The 22194-nt window shown below is 42.0% G+C and overlaps 1 protein-coding gene across 18 annotated transcripts in view; it reads right to left on the reverse strand.

Moving 5' to 3' along the window:
• The window catches only part of dlg1b (discs large MAGUK scaffold protein 1b), an 86039-nt gene that overhangs the window by 31018 nt on the left and 32827 nt on the right, over positions 1-22194 (reverse strand). For 11 of the 18 annotated variants that reach the window (XM_053486119.1, XM_053486113.1, XM_053486111.1 and 8 more), the window contains exon 4: positions 11545-11709. In XM_053486119.1, the coding sequence (XP_053342094.1) occupies positions 11545-11709 (165 nt within the window). Of the gene's footprint in view, positions 1-6610; positions 6865-8208; positions 8296-11544; positions 11710-20190; positions 20766-22194 lie in introns of those variants that run through there. The other 7 variants (XM_053486114.1, XM_053486129.1, XM_053486121.1 and 4 more) reach the window with 5 other exon arrangements.

Consider the following 22194-nt stretch of genomic DNA (forward strand, 5'->3'; position numbering starts at 1 on the left):
CGGAGAAGCTCTGCACTGGGCTGCTCACTTTAGCTGGACTTTTGGTGGGACTCTTCTTCACGCTGTCCCGAAGGTTCAGAAACTTGGTCTTGCTCTTACTAGAGCTGGAAGAGCCAACAGTGTGGCAAAAAGGATTTGTCTGGAGAACCGGTGCTGGGACGAGTTGAGACTGCTGGAGCTGAAGCGGTTTAAAGTTCAATCTAGGATTCTTTATGTCTGGGATACCAGCGCTGGCTCTTCGGGAGGTATAATCCATGCCGGAGTGACAGAAGTCATTACCAGGACCAAATGATGGAGAAAAGTGTTGGGTAACCTGAAGATGTTCCTCAACTGCATGGAAAAAAAAAGTTCTTGGGATTCAGAAAAGCCTCAGAAATGGATGAGACTACGATCGTTCCAGCTTCGGCGCGAGCGTGAGTTCGGACAGCGCGTAGGTCGTACACAAATTCCTTAGCATCTAGCGCTTTTGTGTCTCTCGCACTCATCTCCTCGTGTTTGTGCCAATTAGCGAGCTCCAGTAGGGCTAGCCAAGGGGAGCTGTGGGGCTTTTTCCTGGCATGAATAATCAATGGTGAGCTCGATTTCACATCCACACAGCCAACACACATACACACACACACACACTCCTGTCTGTACGTTTATGTGGTGTGTGTGTACCACATGTCCTCTAGCTCACGATACACTTTATATACATTTAAAAAAAGAATCTGAATTTAAAACCTTTTTTATTTAATCTGAGCATTGCATGCTTAAAAAAAACAACAAAAAAAAAAACGCACATTTCTGGCAGTGTCAGTGCCTTCATGACAGATGGCTCGTCACTGTGTGTGTGTGTGTGTGTGTGTGGATCCAAAGGCTATTTACACCAGTTAAATTATAAACAGAGAGATAAATAATACAGCAACAGCCAAGATAGTGTTGACATGACAGCTCGAGGTATTGGACCGCCGAATAAGTGGGTCTGGAATTCATGAGCTGTAACCTGGTGGCCGCGTCTTAAGGTAGAATTATGATCAGCAATTTTCTTAAACAATCCGTTATTAGAATAAGAATTGCGAATGCAAAATTTGTTTTGTTCTAGTAGCAGAAGTATCACAAGATCTTGCACGTTTTTACATTCCGTACACAATAATATAAGAGTGGGAGAACATACACTAGATCTAAGTCCGAACGTGATCAGGATCAGTACCAGGCCTTTGGTAGTCTGTTTCACTTTTGACAAATAATACAACTGCGGCGCCATCTAGTGGCATTCAGAACGGGCGTTACTTAAAGCAGTGTGTGAAATGAATCGTGTCTTCACGTGCGCAGAAATTTTCTCACCACTTCTATCTCAGTTCATTAAATCAGATCAGCGTCTGAAATATTCAGAAATTCTCAAAAAAGACAATTAAAGGATCAAAGAACTCAAAGGTCCATGATTAAAGTCATTAGTTTAAATATCCTGACTTGTGGGAAGTAAAAGTGCAGTGTATGAAGTTTATAAGTAATAAGTTTATAATTAATATCCCAGAACGTAAGCATAAACAGCTGGATAAATAAAAAAGAATAAAAAAAAGGAAAATTGGTCTTAAGAGACTAAAATTTTAATTGATGGTGCCTATTTTTATATTTAATTTGAGTAACTGTGCTGAAAGTGCTATTCTCCAATTTGTTTTTCAAAGCAAATACTTTAAGTCAGCAAAAAAAAACAAAAAAAAAAAAAAAAACACAGAGTCCTTGGAAGATGATCATAAAAAAGTTATAAGCTTGAGCTTGAGTTTATTTCTAATGTCTAAATAATATGGTGTTGGTCAAGATTAAAGCTTAAATCACTTTTATCATTCATTTTGACCATCGATATAATTAATTCGAGCCTGGATTGTTCCACGTATGAAAATGTTTCTGCACCCTGAGATAAGTAAATAAGAGTGAACCCACTACTTTGGAAAAAGACCTGCATCCTGAAAGGGAAGCCTCATTTACATTTAGTGATTTACATGGAGTAATTTACATTTTACTAAGTCATTAGGATGAATTATGCCCAAGGATTTGGCTGATCAACAATGCTCAGAGACAACTCTGGTAAAGAATCCTTTATTTATTTATTTTTTTAAATGATGCAAGATACTCGCAACTCATGCAACCAACAGACAAGACACGATTCATGCCAGACACCTGGAAATAACTTAAAACGTCCAAGTAGCACCCGAGTCCATCGCGAATGCCTTCTCTTATTGCTTAGCCCAGCGATCGGCAGGCCTATGTAGAGAAGCGTCAGTTTTAGAAGTTTTATTCAGGTCCAAATCCCATGTAAAAGCAACGACGTTGCAAAGCGATAAATAACAGATTGCACTAGGAGGAGAGCGTGCTCAAGAATCAAAGAGATCAAAGAAAAAATTTAAACAACACACCGACTATCCGATTACAAAAATGAGGACTGTTCTGAAAAGAAAGGAGAAAGAAGTTCAGAGGAAGTCGAAGCTTTTCACAGGCAGGAAACGGTTCAGTTTTATTAAGTAATCAAGAATCAAATGATAAAATTAAAGTATAGCAATAACAAAACATTCACTACAGGAGAGAGATAATAAATGAATAAATAAATAAAAATAGCAACCAGGCTACAAGACGTGGGCACTTTAAAGCATACGGTTTCAGAAAAGTGCTGAGTGTCGAGTACACCGCCTGTCAGCTTCCTGAAAGTTTATTCGATCAGATGTTCAGTCGGCTGTCAGAATCTGATTTTAAGGGTTGGGTACTGTCAAACCGGAGGACATCATGCGAGGAAAAAAATAAAAGAAATCTGTGCTAAAAGGATACGGGCTTTTCTTTCTCTGACCTTGAAGTAATTTCAGGATTCAGAAGTGTGTGTTTGATTTACGTAAAAGGCATCGCCGAGTACACGGAGAGAGATTTAACACGCTGTGGCTATGATACATACAAAACCACGGCGCAAGTCTGAGTGTTGAGATGAAAATTAATAGGGAAATGTTTCACATGATATCGACCAGCCACACACACACACACCTCCGAATCCTCTGAGGCAGCACCATAGTGACTGATGGGGAAGTAAAAGCTGAGTCTCTGCAGCTTTAAAGTCAAAGCAAATGCGCTGGGAAAGAGATACGAACATTTTTTTGTCAAAAGCAATATCCTTTTGGATTAGGAAATTGGGTCAAACTCGAAGCTGAGATAGTGAGAGAGATAAAAAACAAAAACAAAACTGTATAAACTACGCAGCGGGTTTAAGTTCAGAAATCATGTAAGAAGCTCCAGCATCTCCTCTCCTCATGCTCTTTTTACTTTAAGCATCTTACCTGGTTGACTCTGGCTATGACGCAGTTAGTGAAGGCGTTGAGGCGTGTAAGGATGTTGAGGATTCGGCGCCAGCGGGACGGGTTGGGCTCGGCGGGCTCCTCGCACGAGCTCCGCATGGACCACTGACGGAGCCTGGGTCCCACCGTGCTGCCATGGGCCGAGCTGGTGCTGCCGCCACGACTCCCCCTCGAGTACAACGTATTCCCACCGAAGATGTAGTTCATCACCGGCGAACGTGCTCTGATCCCGAATCCAAAGCGCTGCACGGACAAGCTAATCTAGCCCGAGGCGTAGGGGGGAGTGCGCGCGTTTATCGACCAATTTCCTTAATTATGAAAGAAGCTTCCTGTGTTCGGCTGTATCTGGTGGTCTCATCTGCACGATCTCAGCCTCACGACCCCGGGGTTCTTCAGACGGATGCTCCCCCACGCCCACTAAGCCGCACCCAGCGGACCAGACACGCCAGGAACTAATGTTTCCTGGCAAAAGTCGAGCCAGAAAGGAAATATCATACTCGAGAGTACAAGTCCTCGTAAAAACTGACCACGTTTCATGAAGAGTTAGTGACGCCAAGCTCCTAAGAAGAATCAATCCTGGAACTCATCAAGAGCTGACAGTCAATCTTTCTCGGTTGCTATAGTAATACCCCTGTGTCCCTCCAAGAACATCAATCAAACTGTAAATGTGGAGGCCAACAATTAAATTACAGCAGTTCCTCGCTCAGACCGCTTCAACAACGAGTTCACCGTCTGACGAGTTCTCCGGAGTCGAAAAGCCGACCGAGAGACACAATCCAGACCGAACGGTTGGAGAACCAAATAAACGTAGATCCTTCAATAACCTTGTAAATGGAAACATCCGAAAAAGATCTCCGGATCATCCGCAGGGCTTTGGACGAGGTTGTAGCTGTACATGTCCCTCTGAAGGGACCCTCTCCAGTTAAAAGCTACCGGAGATGTGTCACAGGTGTCGCATGTGTCGGGTAATTTTGTCACCAGGCACTGCTTCCAGTCCTGTGGGAGACAAAGCCATGGCAACAGCTTCAACATCTAAGAGTCAGCAGGATTTCCTGCTCAGGCTCCGGTCTCCTGGCCTGCAGCACCGCCCCAGTAAACACGCCCCTCTCAGCTTCATCCGCTGACAGGTTTACTGGTTTAAAAAAATAAATAAATAAACACAATCGAAGACATTGAAGTCTGTCGTCAGGTATACCCAAATAATCTGGGAAAAAAAGGTTTCTCAGATGTTTTAATATGACCAAGCCGTCTCCTAGAACTTACAGCTGGCACTGAATCATTTTCAACACTGCTCAATCTTTTTTTATTTTTTTTGCATCAGGAAATTAGGGGGCTGGCACTCGAAAACAAGCACTGAGCATCTCCTCGCCTGGTGTTAGGATAAAACCCTGATGACAGACATGGCAGGCCATCAATAATACATTCCCAATTAGCCCTGAACATACTGTGTTGCTTGTCTAACGAGATCCCTGCAAAACCAGTTTAGAGGCTTTCCTCAGAGCTGAGTCGTCCTTGTCTGTCACCTCGCTAATTGACAATTAGACCATCGTGCTGCAGCACTGGATGAATCAGGGGGCATCAGTGCCAGCTCAAATAAACAAACAAACAAGCAAATAAATAAATAAATAAAACGCACACAGGAGCAGATGGAAGTAGAAGCATGAGCTGGGGGAAATAAGATGGCAAACCTGGACACCCCAGCTGACAACCTGGCTGAGTGACGGTGGAGATCTTCGTCCAATCTCTTGTAGATACCTCCTAAGAGAGGAGGTCGCGCTTTTAACCCCATATGGCATTTCATCTCAGTTAACGTTTGTCTTCCACTGGGTGGCAGGATGGCTTAGTGCTGTCGTCTTCCACCTCCAGGGTTGGGGTTTTTAAACTTGGCTCCTGTATGTGTGTGAAGTTCACATTCTCCATGTGCTTAGTTGGTTTCCTCCAGGTATTCAGCTTTCCTTGTACAGTCCCCAAGACATGCACTGTGGGCCGTTCCAAAATGCCCATGGTGTTTAATTGAGTGTGCACTTGATCGAGTGTGTACCCTACCTCTACCTACTCTCCGCCTGCTGGCTATTTTGCTCTCCGCACTCTGGTATGTGTACACTCTCCGATCCAACAGGTGGCAGTATACACCTACTTGGTTTTTAAGGAGAAGAGAACAAGCAAGTTAACCTTTCTGCTATGCCTAATTTTATTGATATTTCAGAAGGACAAAAAAATGTCAGAGGATGAGATTTTGTCCGAGACCGACGGCAACGATGATGTCTTTGAAGTCAAGTTTGTTTCTTAGAAAACAGTCGCAGATCTTTAAGGTAAAAAACGGCTTCGGTCTAGCTTAACTTTGAGAAGAAAGTATTTCACGTTAAGGTACTTTAATATATTCAAGTTTAACCCAAGGCTGTCCAGAACAAGTAACTTCTGTCATAAAAAGCCAGTGCTGTGATCTGAGCTCGGCTGAACAGGTTTAAAAAAAAAAAAAAAAAAAAAAGGAAATACAATTTTTTTATTTGTGGACGGAAATCCCGTGTATGCATAACGAGCTGCGTTATCTGTTGATCAAAACAAGAGCACGCTTAACCGTTACATTTAAATATTCATGTTTTGAGTGATGTTTTTATTAAATATTCCCGTCTCCACAGCAACAGACAACCGAGGCATCTGCGCAGCAAATTATTGTTTCTTGAGCAACACTTGGAGAAAAATTTTTTTATTTAATTTATTAACTCCCCCGTCACTTTAATTAAACTCATGTAACAAATAACCCATGTGTGTGCTGTTTTTTTTTTTTTTTTTTTTGCACACACACGTGTTTAAAAGATCCCGAGCACTGCTGCATGACAGGAGCACGCAGGTTGCCAGGCAGCAGCGGGGGGAAGCGAGGTATGTGTATGTGCTTCAACGTATTGCCATCCTCGCACACGGCTGCTGCAGAACAACCCATTAAAAAAAGAAGAAAAAAAACGCTCCTTCATTAAATATTTTATCTGATTTGAGATTTTTTCTTCTTTTTTTTTTAATCAGGTTCTCTTTTGTTTTTCTCCTGCCCTCTGTGACACGCCACATGAAAATGACGCACCGCTGCCGCCTCACGAGTGCAGAACCAGACTATAAACAAACGGAGAATCCTTTAAACCCGAGTCACGCATTGTCACAACGGAGCGAAGTATTAAAATGCAACAGATGGAAATTTGTTTTTTCAATCATTGAACAAACAGACAAACGAGTGCTTTATCACACACACACACACACACACACACACACTTTTATCCTAACTCCTGGAAATAATCCAGACTTACCAACAAGTGCAGGTGAAGCCTCTTGGTTCTCCTCAGCGTCCCCATGATGCGCCGTCCCATCTTTTTGGCGTACCACACCGAGTTGAGCATCGTGGCTCGGGTTCGGGGGGAACGGGTGCGGACGCAAGGGTTTACGCTCTGATGACGCGCGACTCGACAGAACAGTCCAGGGTTGTTTTGATTTTTTTTTTTTTTTTTTACGCCAGCATCTCAGAGACTGCTTCTGCACGACTTCAGAGACATAAACATCTCTTCCAGGTTATGTGATGAGTAAAGAGAATGAGAGAGTGTATGTGTGTGTGTGAGAAAGAGTGTGTGTAAGAGGGAGAAAGAGCGAGGCAGCGGCTGTTTGACGCACAGTGCTGCTGCGGCAAGAGCGCGTGTGAGATTGAAAGTGAGGGAGATAAACAGACACGAAGTGAGCAGGAAAGAGAGAGAGAGAGATTCCTTACGACGTCTCGTCTTCCTAAAACACTGCCTTATTCACCTCCCTCTCTCTTCTCTCTCATTTCCAAACCACCTCTCTCTCTCTCTCTCTCTCTCTCTATCTCTCTTACAAACACACACACTGGTCCAGTCAGGGCAGACCAGAGCAGAGCAGCTGGATGCCTGATTTGCCTCTTCGAAGCGCTCTAAATGACTCAGCAGGAAGCGTGAGAGCAGAACACCTGACTCGCCTTGAACGATCGCCCTCTCCTTTCCTGCTCGAGGATCTGAGGACTGCAGAGAGTCCGGTCCAGTCCGGTCCGGCGCTATCAAATTCTGGTGTGTCCGAGATCCGAGTCCTTGTGAAGCGTGTCCTACTCGTGCTCACAGCCTGAATTCAGCCTCTTTTTTTCTTCTTTTCTCCAATCCGGACAGCCAGAGGCTGCGGAACGCCGAGCCAGGTCTCGTCTCCTCTCGTCTCTTCGCCTCTGACGCATCATCCTGCTGATGCGTTCTCTAATGTGGGGTCTTATCCATTCTACTCGGCAGCTAGAACTGGGGGGGAAATGTATCAGGGCTGACGTCATCGACGAGGGGGAAAAAAGGGAGGCAGCTCCAAAGTGATAAGAAAAAGAAAAAGAAAAAAAAGCTCATGACGGCATCGACACTTGTGGCATTTCTTGTAAACGGAACAACTTTTATTCCTGTAATTCTGAATGATGCGTACTGTATTCCCGCTTTTAACGTAATAAAAAAAACAACGTGTCGTTACTGATTAACTGGATCTCATTAGGATCAGGATGATATATTCTGGGAACATATAAGAGCAGCATTCACACCTCCTAACACCCTAAACACACATTTAGCCATGCAGGTGCATCAAAGATACACTCGATACGCAGCAGGAAGCAACAACGCCTGGCCAGACAAACATGTACATACATATATATATATATATATAGACTGTACACACACTAATATACACAGTATACGATCAAACGACAAAAAAAGGGGCATGCATGTTGGGAACTGCGCCATCTAGCATTGACACAAAGCCTGCATGTGTGCGCCAACACGCTACAGCATGAGCACGTGACGAGACACGACACCGGACTCGACTGATGCGCACACTGACGGCTGCATCCAGCGCCCGTGCTGCCACGGGGTGTTACCTGGTACGGGGTGGAAGGGCTGAGGAGAGGGCTCTCCTCACTCGCCGCCGTGGGCGGCCCGTCGAAGATGCACTCCAGAGACTCAACCTACAGGGAGGGGCAACTTCAGCTCGTCACAGAACACACACACACACACACACACACACACACACAGCACAGCAGGAGCTCGAAACATCTCAGGAGTTGAGATTCGGACAGAAGGAGACGGTTAGACAGGCAGGGGATAAAGATTTGATACACTTTGATACCTTTTCATATGTTTGAGATGTACGTTTCTAGTGTTTTAATCTGCTCTGACTGCAGCACAGGGGCATTGTGGGTATTAAGACAGATAGCAGGTTACAAACTGTATAAACCAGATGATTACGTTATACATTAACATCTCGATCAAAGCTTGACGTTTGTTGTGAGGGAAAATCATTTACAGTGGTTTTGGATGTCTTAAAGTACTGTACACAAGGGTAAGTCAAAAATTAGCCGCACTCCAGTTGTTTTAAAACTCCTGTCCTACCAGCTGTGCAGGTGTGAATGTGTGACATCAGTTCATTTGTAACTGCGGTGCGAGCAAAAATGGACGCCCCACTTGTGATCCACAGGAGAGATGAGCAGCGTGCAGTGATTTATTTTAATTGTTCATTGTCTGAGGGACATAAACAGAAGCGTTTGTATATCTGCAAACAAAATTTGTAAAGATTTACTAAGGAAGGTGAAAGTTTCTTAAAGAATATCGTAACTGGTGACGAGATTCACTTCTGATGAAGAAGTGAAGACTGCAGCGCATTCGTGGCTCGCAGCTCAGAATAAATTTTTTTTAATGAGGGAGGGAATACGAGAGCTTGTTGATAGATGGACAATGTGTATTGAAAAGCAAGGAGATTATTTCGAAAAGTTATTTATTTATAAACAGTTAAAAGTAAATTCTACAGCCAGATTGCAGAATAATTTAAGCCTCACCCTCGTTAAAAAAAATATACTAATTTTAGTCAAAAGAATGTTACAGGGTGTTTTTTGTTTTGTTTTCTTTTGCTGCTTTAAATTTTTTCAGATCTCCAGAGAGTCTCTAAAAATGAAGAAAACATTTCCTCTAAACTTCTGTTCAAAAACAGATCAAAAGTTAGTTTTATTTTATGTTTTTCTTTTTTACAGGACACAAGCACTGTGGTGAGTGAGCACTTTCTCAGAGGCTGGTCTGAACAGACACGTCTTTGGGACATTGTTAACATTTTCCAATTGTCCAGGTCTTCTTTTAATTAAAATAATAATTAAATATATAAAAAGGTCACAATCTTTCAGGGTTTTCAGGCTTTCCAGATAGAGATCATTCACAAGCTGGGACTGAGATAATCATTAAATATCATTATAAACTTATATATTTGGTATAGCGCTAAACAAAAACCACAGCTTAAAGCTTTGAAAACTCTCCACCATCTGTTTGCGTAAATTACTTTGTAAGTTTTAATACTTACAATATCTAAAGAGAAAAATGAAGAAATCGAAAAAAGGTTCATGACCCATTTCAGGGCACAATAAAGTATTGAAGTATTAAAGCACGCCTCTGCTGTACCGATAGCAGAAATCCAGAAGGTGGAGCTAAAGCTCCGTCTGTAGCGACCAACAGCATGGATAACGGACCCGGCGTTCTCCGAGCAGCGTCTCCCTCACACACCCTATTCGTCTTGTGACAAACCGCGATGGCAGACGATTAATCACGACGAGTGATAAGGGCGTGTGTTCTAACGCGCAGCTTCGTGAATATACTCTACAGATCTCAAGAGCACCTGAGGCGTTTAATCACACAACGAGCATTGAGACTTTCCTGTTTTTACTCCTACTTTTTCCCTTTCATATCAGATCTACCATTTTTTTTCCATCACCTCAAAACAGGAATCCGGGATATGGGATAAATCAGGTCTCTCTTATTAACGTATTAGCAAAACAAGCTAATGTCATAGACAAAGTAGTGTGAAAAAAGTCTCGAGCCCCCATCAATTTTTCTTATGACATTAATTTAAACGATGTAGATGGAAAAAATTACCAAAGATACAATTTTATAAACTGTAACACAATCAGCAGCAGAGAACTCGTTTTCCCTCTCATCTGTTCCAACCACTCATGGTTCAGCTAAATCTCATCGTTAAACTAATCTGCTAACCAGCCTGATCACCTGCACCTGTTTCTCACTGCTTCATGCCTTATGTTAGATGGCTTAATCATGCTTGAATGATTTAAAGGTCATAGGTCACCGTGTGGCTTAACAAACAAAAAACATTGCTCTGAAACGGAACGGACTGAAAATTTTATTTAAAAAAAAAAAAAAAAAAAAAGTTCCTCAGGACAGTAAGTACGGCTCTTTGGAAGTAAAATATAAAGAGATGATCGGCGGCTCAAGATTTTTTGCACAGTACCGAACGTCCACTCGCCAGCGACGCTTCATCATTCCAAGCTTTATTTCCAAACAGAAATTATAAAAGAAACATTTCCAAGGAATCATTTTGGACTGGATTGTGAAAACCTTCTCTCGTACCTCAGCGTTACGGTGAGGAAGAGGACGAGTAGCAGCGAGTATGAAGGCTCTGCACTGTCGAGGGTCTGTGTGTGAGGTACGAGTTCACCAAGTTTACACCAGTAAGCTGAGAGTTATGAGAGGTGGCAGGCGTGAATCGCGTTTGTGTGTGTGTGTGTGTGTGTGTGTGTGTGTGTGTGTGTGTGTGTGATGTTAGCGCTGGACCAAGCGATGGCTGAGGAGTCATAAATCTGAAAGCAGAGGGGAGCAGTGAAGCACAACAACCACCGGACGAGGGCTCGTAAATGTCCTAAATGTCCACACACACACACACACACACACACACACACACACATACATACACACTCGCACACACACCTTCCTAGGACACCCAATCACTCTGCTGTTCAGTTAGCATACTGAAGCGTGACTGCGGTTCACCTTGAGTTTAAAAAAAATTAAAAAAAAAAAAATAAATCCCTGTTCTACACACATAGCCACCCGTGAGGGCGGGCTTGACGAAAACGTGCCCTATATACACAAACAAGCTCCGTGCAGAGACGAGCTCGGCTCTGAGACGACGCAGGATGTTTTCATCACGCTTCAAAAAAAAAAAAAAAAAAACTCTGATAAAAGAAAAACTAGCACTGAGCCTGTGAGCTTTTCTTTACACCCATGCACAGGAGGAGACTGGCTTACTGTGTGTGTGTGTGTGTGTGTGTGTGTGTGTGTGTGTGCGCGTGTCCATAATGAGGCATAGAAATAAACAACACCGGGCTAATGCTGGAACACGAGTGTGTGTCAGAATAGATGAGTCAGGGCCCGGGCGTTACCTTCATGGGGGAGATGTGCGCGTGGGCCACGTAGCCGTGGACGTTCTCGATCTGCGAGATGTTCTTCTCGGCCACCTGGACGAGCTCGGGGCCCGGCGTGTCGTCGGTGAGCTGGGGCGAGCTCTGCTCCTGGGGAGACCCGTCCTCATCTTGGTGTTTGTATTTCTGTGGAGAGGGAAAAAAAGGGAAATAGGAAACGTGAGGGGAAATGAGATTTAATCGTTAATCCATAAATCTGAGAGTTTTAGATTCAGAATCAATTCAGAATTTTTATATTACTGTACAAAAGTCTCGAGCCAGACCTCATCTTATTTTTTCATAATATGTTTCCAAAGAGCCAGACTTTTTTTGTATTTTTTTTATTTTAATGTAGTCTCGAGGAACACTTCCTGAAGTTTTTTGTCGCTCATTTTCAGTCCAGTCCCTGTACTTCAGACGTTTTATAAAAATGTTTTTTGTTTGTTGAGCCACACAGTGGCCTATGAATCATTTAAGCATAAAATGTTAAATGTTGGAACAGACGAGAGGGGAAATGAGGTCGCTGCTGAGATTGGTACATAAACAAACCTTTTTTTTTTTTCTTCTTTTTTTTTTTACATTCTATCTTTAGGCACTTTACAGGATAAATTTGTTCCCATTTCTTTTGTCATCGTTTTTATTAAAAACAAGCCTTCAAGACAAGTTTTTGTCTTCAATCAAGTCTTCCAAAGTCGCACGCTTCAATATCTGGGAAGAGGACCAAACATTCACCTCAAACTTCTCCGGGGCTGCATTATTTTTTAAAATGCACCATTCCTGCATATTAATCGTGCTGTATTGCATAAATTCATTCATCTTTCACACATCAGCCTGTTACTGCAAGATGCCCATGATATGATCACACAAGTATAAATACACTCTTCACCATGAGGGCAGAACAAGCTCCGACAGCTTGCGCTTAAAAAATGAATAAATTCAACAAAGATCTGAAATAAGGATGAACGCCAGAGAAACATGCATTTATTCATCTCTGGAGATGTTCAATAATGCGTGTCAAATATTCACAGATGAAATTGAGATCTGTTTAAAACGTATCTCTGAAAAAACTGTAATGGTGTTCAAAGCGCTTTAATGCGTAATTAACGAGGAAACGAATTGTCTGCGGCTTCGTCTGGACACGTGTTTGAGTGCTGCTCACATGGGAAGCACAACTCTTTCGAAGTACACCTTGTTGTGTTAAGCCAGTCCTGTCCTGCGACTTACTTTCTGTATTATTCAACAGCAGGAACAGCTAATTATGTACAGCGAACGAAGCAGGCACACACACGTCGCACATGTTCAAGAGCGCTTAATAATAATAATAATAATAATTAAAATAAATTAAACTATATGGACATTAATTTCTGGTGACTAGCAGGAAGGAGATGAAAAGTTTAAATACGCAAGTATGCTTGATAAGGCGGGGGCCAAGCACCTTTGCTCAAAGTAAAAAGAAAAAAAAAGTTAGTTTTCTCCACCTGACTGTAATAAATGCTATAAGTCGTCTTTTTAACGCTTAATACGAGTTAAAAAGTGTCATTCCAAACCCCCGTCCTTTCCTTTCTCAGTAGAGCTCTGGCGATGATAAAAATCACCCCCTCCTCATTGCTTTCCCCCCTAATACAGTGGTATAATCCGACACCGGTGAGTGTGTGTATAGCTGTGCAACAGCCAGGGGATGGTTGAGGTTGCCGTGGCAACAGGATTCCCGGCCTTCCGACCGGTTTTCTCCACAGATTGACGTCGTGCTACCTAAAGCTTATTTACATTTTCCTACACGGTTCAAATCTAGATCGGAAATGACATCCTGTCTGATGTAAAAAATAAATAAATAAACATCCTGTCAATACAATTACGTTTGTTTATTTTTTTATCCAAGAAGAAAAATCTATCTATAACCTACGATCTATAGGAACTTAAGGTCATTCAATGAAACACTTTACAAACACAGGATTATGACAGAAAAGGTAGAACGTCTTGCTTTGATAAGCACGTGAAGAAGAAGAGGAGGGAGAGGAGGAGGATCTCCAGGCAACCACAACCACTCAGCACTGAATCACGGCCCGCTGTGGATTTACGGAAACGCATCCCGTAGCTCGGCGGTCATATCTGAAACGACCCGATTAGTCGGACGAATCCTTTAAAGGGAATTCATTCAACTTTATTATTTGAGCCAAAAAAATGGAAGCTTAGTGAGAGAGTTAAAACCGAATTAAAATAATGACACACCACCTGCTCCTACGCCATTAGGAGCTGGAAATGATTCAGTAAAAAGCTCTCTGCCCACACGTCCAAATGACCCACGGAGAATAATCTGCCAACATAAGAGCTCAAAACTAGAGAGTGTTAGAGAAACACAGTGCCTCCTGATGACGTACGCTGACTGACCGACCTCCAGACCGGAAAAAGAGCAAACACATAACACAATGGATTTTTAACATTTAGTATGTTAACAGCAAATAAAAGGTTTAGACACCTCAGAACCTGACATTTAACCGTAATTCAGTATTTAAAGATTTAAGCCATAAACCTTGTGACAAACCAGTTTAAATGTCCCACATGCTTAGAATCAGCGCTGCAATTCTCATTACATTTTCCTTAACCTGCAGTCAAACACGTTAACAATCGATCATTAATCAGTAACAATCACAAAACACACATTTTCCCTTTAAGTTTAGGTTTTGTTTTATCACCACAATCCACCGTTTCCACATACACTGATTCAATTAATCAGTGTCCTGCCCTCGTACCAACACTGACCTGTCCATATATACACTTCTTTTATTATTCAAAACTAGCTGTGCTTACGTCTTCATTTGTGTGGAATTTAATTGCACACTCATAAGTATTTTTACTCAGAAGTAAAAATCATAATAATAATTGAATAAATAAATAAATAAGATATACAGCGCCCTCTGATGAATTTCGGAATGAACTAAAAAAATGTACGTGTTACCAGGAAGCACGCGGAATGAAGGTGCGAGATTGTGTTTATGAAGTGGATTTTAATCACCCACTTATAAGCGAGTATTTAAAAAAAAAAGTACAGCGCCATCTGTTGAATTTTAAGATGAACTAATGATTTTTTTTTCATAAGAGTGTTTTTCCATTTTAATTTCAAAGTAGCATATCTTATCTTCCCATGGGCCAATTGTGACGAATCAAAGCGTATATGTTACCTCAAGCTCGGACAAATAAACCTGTTAAAACCACATGCACATTCGTTAAGTAGATTTTACATGATGCGTGCACAAACAGTCAGACAAAAAATTCAAAAAGCTATTTGATTTATGTTCTATTACTCATTGTACGCCCCCCTAAATTGTTTTTTCGCAAATATAGCCCAATGTACAAAAACACCAACTTCAAAGTTTTATTACATCTATAGATTTCTTTCTTTTTTTTTTATTATACATTACAAATAATGAGTTGTAGTAATATGGTTTTAGTTGTAGCATGCAGCTAAAGACGTGCAGCGCCGCGGTCATATCTGCATCAAAAATCAGAAAGACTTTAACCCCATTTATATATCTTTGACTCTGAGATTAAGCTGCTCTTCTTCTATTCTGGTTTAACCTACGACGGAATCACGAGCAGTGTAGATCTCGGCTCATTAGTCTAAAGAAGAGGCTGTTGAAGCGTGAGCTGCAGCTCTTCAGCTAGCGTGACCGTGTTACCCCTGTGAGCTCATGCCTATACAGAGGCTTACTCTGCTCTGTCGCGCTATTGTTTAATTATTGCAACACCGTGACAAAAAGGAGGGAGAGCAGGGGAAACGAAATCCGTATCCAACTCATGCCTTGCGAAGCAGCTAAAAATAGGTCCTGTGCACGCAGCCGGCATATCCCGAGAGAAAGGACGATCGACGGAGAAATTAGTATTTAGCGGAGGAGCAAGCTGAGGCGCTGCACAGAATCCCTCGTACATCACTGTCATGGGGACACATTACCCACGGTTTAATCAGAAAAACACTCACAATTCAATCATTTTGGTAATTAGAGCCTATCTCTGTTTCCTGTCACTGGTAAATAGCAGACCGGCGTTTTGTTTTTTTTCCCTCGAAAAGACAGAACGAGATATGAGCCATGAGACGTCTTCTTTAAAGCTAAACACATGTATGATCATCTGAGTCTGTTCCTCCCTGCTTACCTTTTAAAGGTTAAACAACACGAGCAACTGGTGCACTAAACTTTACCTCCCGTAATACAATTTTAAAGGACTCCGCAGTTCAAACTCAGAACGATATTTTTATTTTACGGCCTGTTTGTCACGTTTCAGCAGCGATCTCACTAGCTAACCGTGACGAGTGTTGTTTATTTACTTCCTCAAAGTGGCAAACAATATTCAGAAATACTTTTGGCAAGTGTACATTCAGGGGTAGCTCGGTGATTAAGGCTTTGAACTATGGTTCGTAAGGTCCCAGGTTCAAATCCCACGACCAGTAAGTTGTCCCTGTTGGGCCCTTGAGCAAGGCCCTTAACCCTCAACTGCTCAGATGTATAATGAAATAAAAATGTAAGTCGCTGTGGATAAGGGCGCCTGTCAAAAGCCTAAATGTGAATGTATCTGTACATTAATGAATTTAAAGCCAACACTAATATAAAGAAGGAAGGATTTGTTTACTGTTGATGGTGTAAGCAGCCATTTTGAGTTTGATGTTATGTGCTAGGTCTACTCTGTTGAAGGGGTCGTTTAATACATCAAAAGGAAATAATTACATCTTATCTGTTATTTAATATTTGCTGCACCTAAAAGCATATTTTTCCCCCACCATGCCATTACTTATTTAACCCCCATTACATATTTAAAAAAACGTGCAGGCAATACTAAGCACCCCCCGATTCAAAAGCCTGTACATCCACCTTTATCAGCCATAACTTGAAGTAATTGTTCCCTGTATGACTTCATTCATCTCTCACATTGTTTTGGTCCACAGAGTTTCAATTGGATTGAGATCTGGAATTTTGACTCGGCCATTACAAAATCAGAATTGTTGTGATTCTCATTATCGTCCTGTTGCAAATCCCAATTTCGACCAAGGTTTAGTTGTTGTACAGATCATGGTTGACTTGATGGCTACAAGGTGCCCAGAACCTGTGGCTCCAAAACAAAACATCATCAAATCATCACACCTTCACCACCATGCTTGACAGTGGGAATGAGGCGTTTCTGCTGAAGTGCTGTTTGGGTTTCCTGGGCCCAACACCCATGATGGGCATTAAGGCCAAACATCTTCACTTCGGACTCATCTCTATGTAGGACTTTGTTCCAGAAGCCTTGTTGTAGGTTTGTGAATCTCAATAGTGCTTCCCTGTCCTTTTCAGATGAAAGATTTTTCCCCTGGAAACCCTTTTAAACAAACCGTACTCGTTCAGTCGTCTTCTAATTGTGTATGGTCTGGGATGTAGCTCTTGTTTTTTTTTGTCTTTGGTTATTGCACAGTTTGATCTTGGGGTGGATGGGTTGAGGTCTCCACTCATGGAACGATTATCAACTGTTGCTTTTCTCTTGTGAATAATCTTTAATTAGAAATAATCTTTTAAAAATCTAAACTGTTTGGAAATAGTTTTATAACCCTTTACAGATTAATGTGCAACAAAAACTGGTTTTTAAACCTGCTGATGATCAATTAATTAAAGGCTGATGATTCGCATACCTTTAGTATGTCCTATTTTTTTTTTCTTTTTGTCGAAGTTATATGTTGTTGTTTATCTGAGGTCGTATTTGTTTAAAACTGCCTCAATCAGGTGATTTTAATCATGCTTTTACAGAAACATGACCCTATATTCTTTAGATTCTCCGGAGGATGCATGGACAAGCCAGAAACATAAAGATTCACCCAGAAAGTGTCTCTGCATCACACGAAAAGACTCTGCCATCAGTCTTAAACAGGGCAGGACGCCCCCAAAAAAATAAAAAATAAAAAAAAACTAGAGTACTTCACTTACATTTTGCAAGTAGGAACGATCCCATGCGCATTTAGGAAAAAAGGGCTTTATAACCTTCGGATATAAAAAGCTATCGAGTACAGCAGAGGTTAGAGAAAAGCGCTCGTCTTTATGGAGCGGGATTATGAGGTGAATTAACACACGAGTTCGATTTAAAGTCTTGTATTTTATTTAAATGCATTGGCAGCGCTTTCACGATGAACAGACTGAACTGACCCTTATATGAAAAGAAGTCAAGGAAGTTATTAAACGTCCTACTGTGGAGTAACAGTTTATTCACGATTGAGGGCAGTGGGTTAGACGCAGATGTCATTTATAAAAATACTTTTTAGCGGATACTATAAACAATGTGTGGCTCAGTAATCATTAATCTCCATAGCTGAAAAAAAAATAAACATTTCAGAAAGAAAAATAAATAAATAATGAAAAGAAAATAGGTCAACGGCAATAAACCGATTAAAATCTGGCAACTCTATAAGAGAAGTGACGTGACAAAAATAATCAACGTTTTTACAATTGCTCATGGAAATGTCTATAAAACAACACAAATGCTAAATAGTATTTTTAATAAATTCTAATATATATATTTTTCAGTCTGGAATACAGTTTGGCTGTTGAAATTATTCATAAAATCTGTGCACGGCGTGAATAATGGTGAACACCAGCAAAAGGTCAGTCCGCTAATCCATCTAGTCCGTTCCAAAAATCAAGAGGATAATGTCACGGTGAACGCGGCGCAGATGGACAGCGAAAGCTGCAACACCATGCCAAAAACATGTGGTCCAGTCAGTAATTAGGCTGTATGCTCACAATCTTCAACTGGCACAACTGGCAAGTTTGTGCACCCCTGACCATCCCACTTGAAATGTGCTCACCTGTTCTAGATAGGCCTTCCACTAGATTTCAGAGCGTACCTGTGGTGGATTTGTGTTCATTTAGCCCCAAGAGCATTATTAAGCCCAGGTGCTAATGTTGGGATGTCGAGGAGGCACCGGTTCCAGTTCCTCCCAAATGTTGAGTCCGCCTCACAAGTTCTTCTACTCCAACCTTAACACATCATGTCTTCATGGATCTCACAAGGGCGTCGTCATGCTGGTTTGGGCCTCGTAGTTCCTCTGAAGGGGAAACTTCAGACATTCTATACAACTGTGGGCTTCCAATGCTGTGGCACACATTATCTGCCTATATAGTGTAGGTGCAGCACCTGATGATAAATCTTGGTAAACTAGACTACATGAACGCTGGAAGATCTGAATGAAGGCGAGAGTGATGAGCACAAAAGGTAGTACAAAAGTCATAGGAGATTATTGTAAGAGAGGAAGAAGAGATGGGATTAAAATGCAGCCATGTTGCCCTATAGAACACTGGAGTAAAAAGGTCAGAATATATAAGCAGCTGGTTTTGGTTAGATCGTTCTTATTTCATCTTTCAATCATCTTTTTGTAATAAATTTTATAATAAACAGTCAGTCAGTCCATACAGAACAGTCCTCTACCGTGTTATCATATTAACAATTAGCACATGACTGACCAACACTGTATCGCAACTTATCCGACTCACGATTGTCCGACTTGCAATCGTTTTGCCGTTACAATGGTGCAAAAACAATAATCGTTCAGTATATCCTTATTAATAAGCATTTATTGTGATGTTCAGAAAGTTTGCCTTTAAAGCGATACATATTCATTAGGGGCGATACTTTGAGTATTCCGCGGACTAGCGATATGTGGTGCGATACACTCTGCCAATGGAAGGTGGTGCCAGCGAGATGCAGCTCCCATCTAGCTACGCGATCACAGCGGTAAACAACCAGTCTATTGTTTTAAAAGCGTTTATTTGAATATCATGCGAGAAATTTAATTATCCTGTCACCTTAGCGCCGCCATCATTCAGCAGCTAGTTTTGTTTCAGTAACAACAAGCGCCTGAAACATTTAATAATTCTGTGTTTCAGTACAGGCCTCAGGGAATAACAAAATAATCCAGACTTTAAGGTGAAATACCCTTTCGTTTTTTATTATCCTGCACAATTAGGCGGAGCTAAGATGTGTTAAGTTCACCGTATTTAATGCGGTTTCGAATCTAGAAAATTATCACACACACAATGCCTCTCTCATTATTTAAATCCATTACACCACGAATCCTGTTACAGAGTTTACTGTTTAATCAACTGGTTTTGCTTTTTTCCTTGAAGCTTGATGTCGACTGGCTCACAAATGATGCATCCTTAACATTACCATGAACAGAAACAATCCAGAAATTAGAATTTTCGATTTTTAGACGTTTATACATGAACTGTACCGAGCCTCATTCCCATGATTCAAACCCAACCTCTTAATTATCTTTACCGGCCCTTGAATCTGATGTGGTAGCGTTAACATGTGTTAATGTTGTCAATTTCGTGGCGATAAACATGCAACCTTTTGGTGTTTTTAATCGCTTTATGTGAAAGTACGCGTCTGTTTTGTTGCGCAGACTCGGCCAAGTGTCAAATTAGTCACTTGAATAAAACGGCGAGGCGAGCGCTGAACGCTTTCCCTCTTAGCGGTCTGGCGTTGTTGGCACTCGGATTACTGCTCCCCAGGCTAGAGACACTGAGCCCGTCTGTCACCTTGCTCAGAAACAGGTAAGCAAACAAAGCGGACAAAGTAAGCGCTGTGGGGTTTCTGGCGCGCACCCACCTTACAGCCGAACATGAGTGAGATGGTGCTGTTGGTGCAGGCCACTTTACAGTGGCACAGCATGGGCGAGAAGCAGTCCAGCTTCTTGACGCCGGGAGACATTTTCTCATTGACATTTTCGGCCAGCGAGGAGGCGGAGACGCGTCTGAGCCTCGACCGCTGCCTGCTCCTTCCCCTCCGACCTCCTCCTCCACCACCTGCCCCTGCACCTCCTCCTCCTCCACCTCCGCTGCTGCTGGTGCTCCCCGCTCTCACCATCCACCCTCATTCCTCGCATCACTCCATCACGCCAGGGAAAGGACAGCCAGACTGCCTCCTTCATCCAGCAGGCGGTTTCTCTCCTCGATTCTCTCCGTCTGAGAGCTTCTTCTTCTTTTTCTTCTTCTTGTTGTTCTCTGGCGTTTTACGGTCTTAAGAGTGTCCGGTGTGGTCGATTTCAGCTCCAGCTCTCGGTCTCGTGCCTTTCCTCTTTTCTTCCTCACAGCTGTCAGTCAGAGCGGATGTGTTTATGTTACGGCCCCGCGGGAGCCATGCTGTGCTCGCCGCGTGTGCGAGTGAGGTCCGGCGGCTCTCAGAGAAGCGAGGCAGCTGGCTCTTTTCCCCAGGAGAGATACCGAGTGCGGGAGCTGTGAGCACGGAGGGAAGAGAGGCGGAAAAGAGGGGAGTGGGGGAGGAGCATCAAGCTGTGGCAGCGCGTGGGGTTTGTCATCATCACACGGATACCATCACGGATACCACCAAGTCTGATCTCCAAGATAAGAGAGTGAGAGAAAAGAAGTGAAAGAAAATGTCCTCAGAGACGTTCAGGGTGTCGGGTGGCGGGATAACAAACTGACTTCGATATACATGTTTAAATAAAACAAAGGGTGGAGTGAACCCCGGGAAGCCAATTAGGGAAGAGAAAAAGGATTTGTGATGGCGATTGGTCAGTTTTCCGGTGACCTTTTGACGCAACTCTTCCTACACAAATTGACAATAGACAGAAATAGCCGTAAAGACAAATCTGGCAGAACAGAGTTGACGCTCCAACACGCTCTCTCTCGGAACTCTTCCTAGAACACTAATTGCTTGCACCTGATTATGAGAAATGACATGATGAAGAGCTGTACGGCGTTCTGATGTCTCTGTAAAGAAGAGATGATTTTCCAGTATAACTGACGTGACCTTGTGTGATCGGTTCCAAGACCCTAAAGGTCACCTCTGTGCCGATCTCATTCTTTGCATCGTGTGTATTTTTTCCATTAAAACCAGCCTAAACTATACAGCTCTGGGGAAAAAATATAAAAGAGACCACTTTAATTTACCCTAGAAAACTTCTGGAATGGAATCAAGAGGGAGATGGAGGGTCACTAACCGAGCTGGTAGCTTGAGTGATATAAAGTTACCCAACAGTAATGTAAAAACTGGTGGAGAGCATGCCAAAACTAATTTAACCAAGTTATTATTCCACCAATTAATGATTTTTTTAATGTTTTGTAGACAAAGCATCAACACAATTTGTTTACAATTTATATGCATTTTGTTTTATTCGAGTTATTAAAGCTCTGAAAATACTGCACTATCTCGGGTATTTTGATGTGTTGTGATGATGTAATTTCCTTAAAATATACAGTTATATTTTAAATTTGGGCGAAATAGTGTCAGTAGTTCACAAAAAAATTTAACAAAACTGTTCATCTGACTAATACATTAACATGTAAGAAACGAAAACAAACAAACAATGGTCTCTTATTTTAGTTTCCAGAGCTGTATTGTTTTGACCCTGTGACTGCCTTAAATGTTCCTTCATGCATCAGATCACTGATTGGATCCCGTCATAAGGAATGACACACACACACAAACCAATTCCGTTATTATTGCTTATTTAAAAGCCATGAATCTCATTTTAATCTAAAGCACCACAGACGCAGGAGTCGACATCGTGTCAGCCATCGCTTTAAACGTTTTAAGCTTAGTATTAAAGAATGAGGTCAGAGGATTACACTGTTCTCTGAGCCAGATGCA

Source organism: Clarias gariepinus, chromosome 25 (assembly GCF_024256425.1).
Source record: "Clarias gariepinus isolate MV-2021 ecotype Netherlands chromosome 25, CGAR_prim_01v2, whole genome shotgun sequence".
NCBI lineage: Eukaryota > Metazoa > Chordata > Actinopteri > Siluriformes > Clariidae > Clarias > Clarias gariepinus.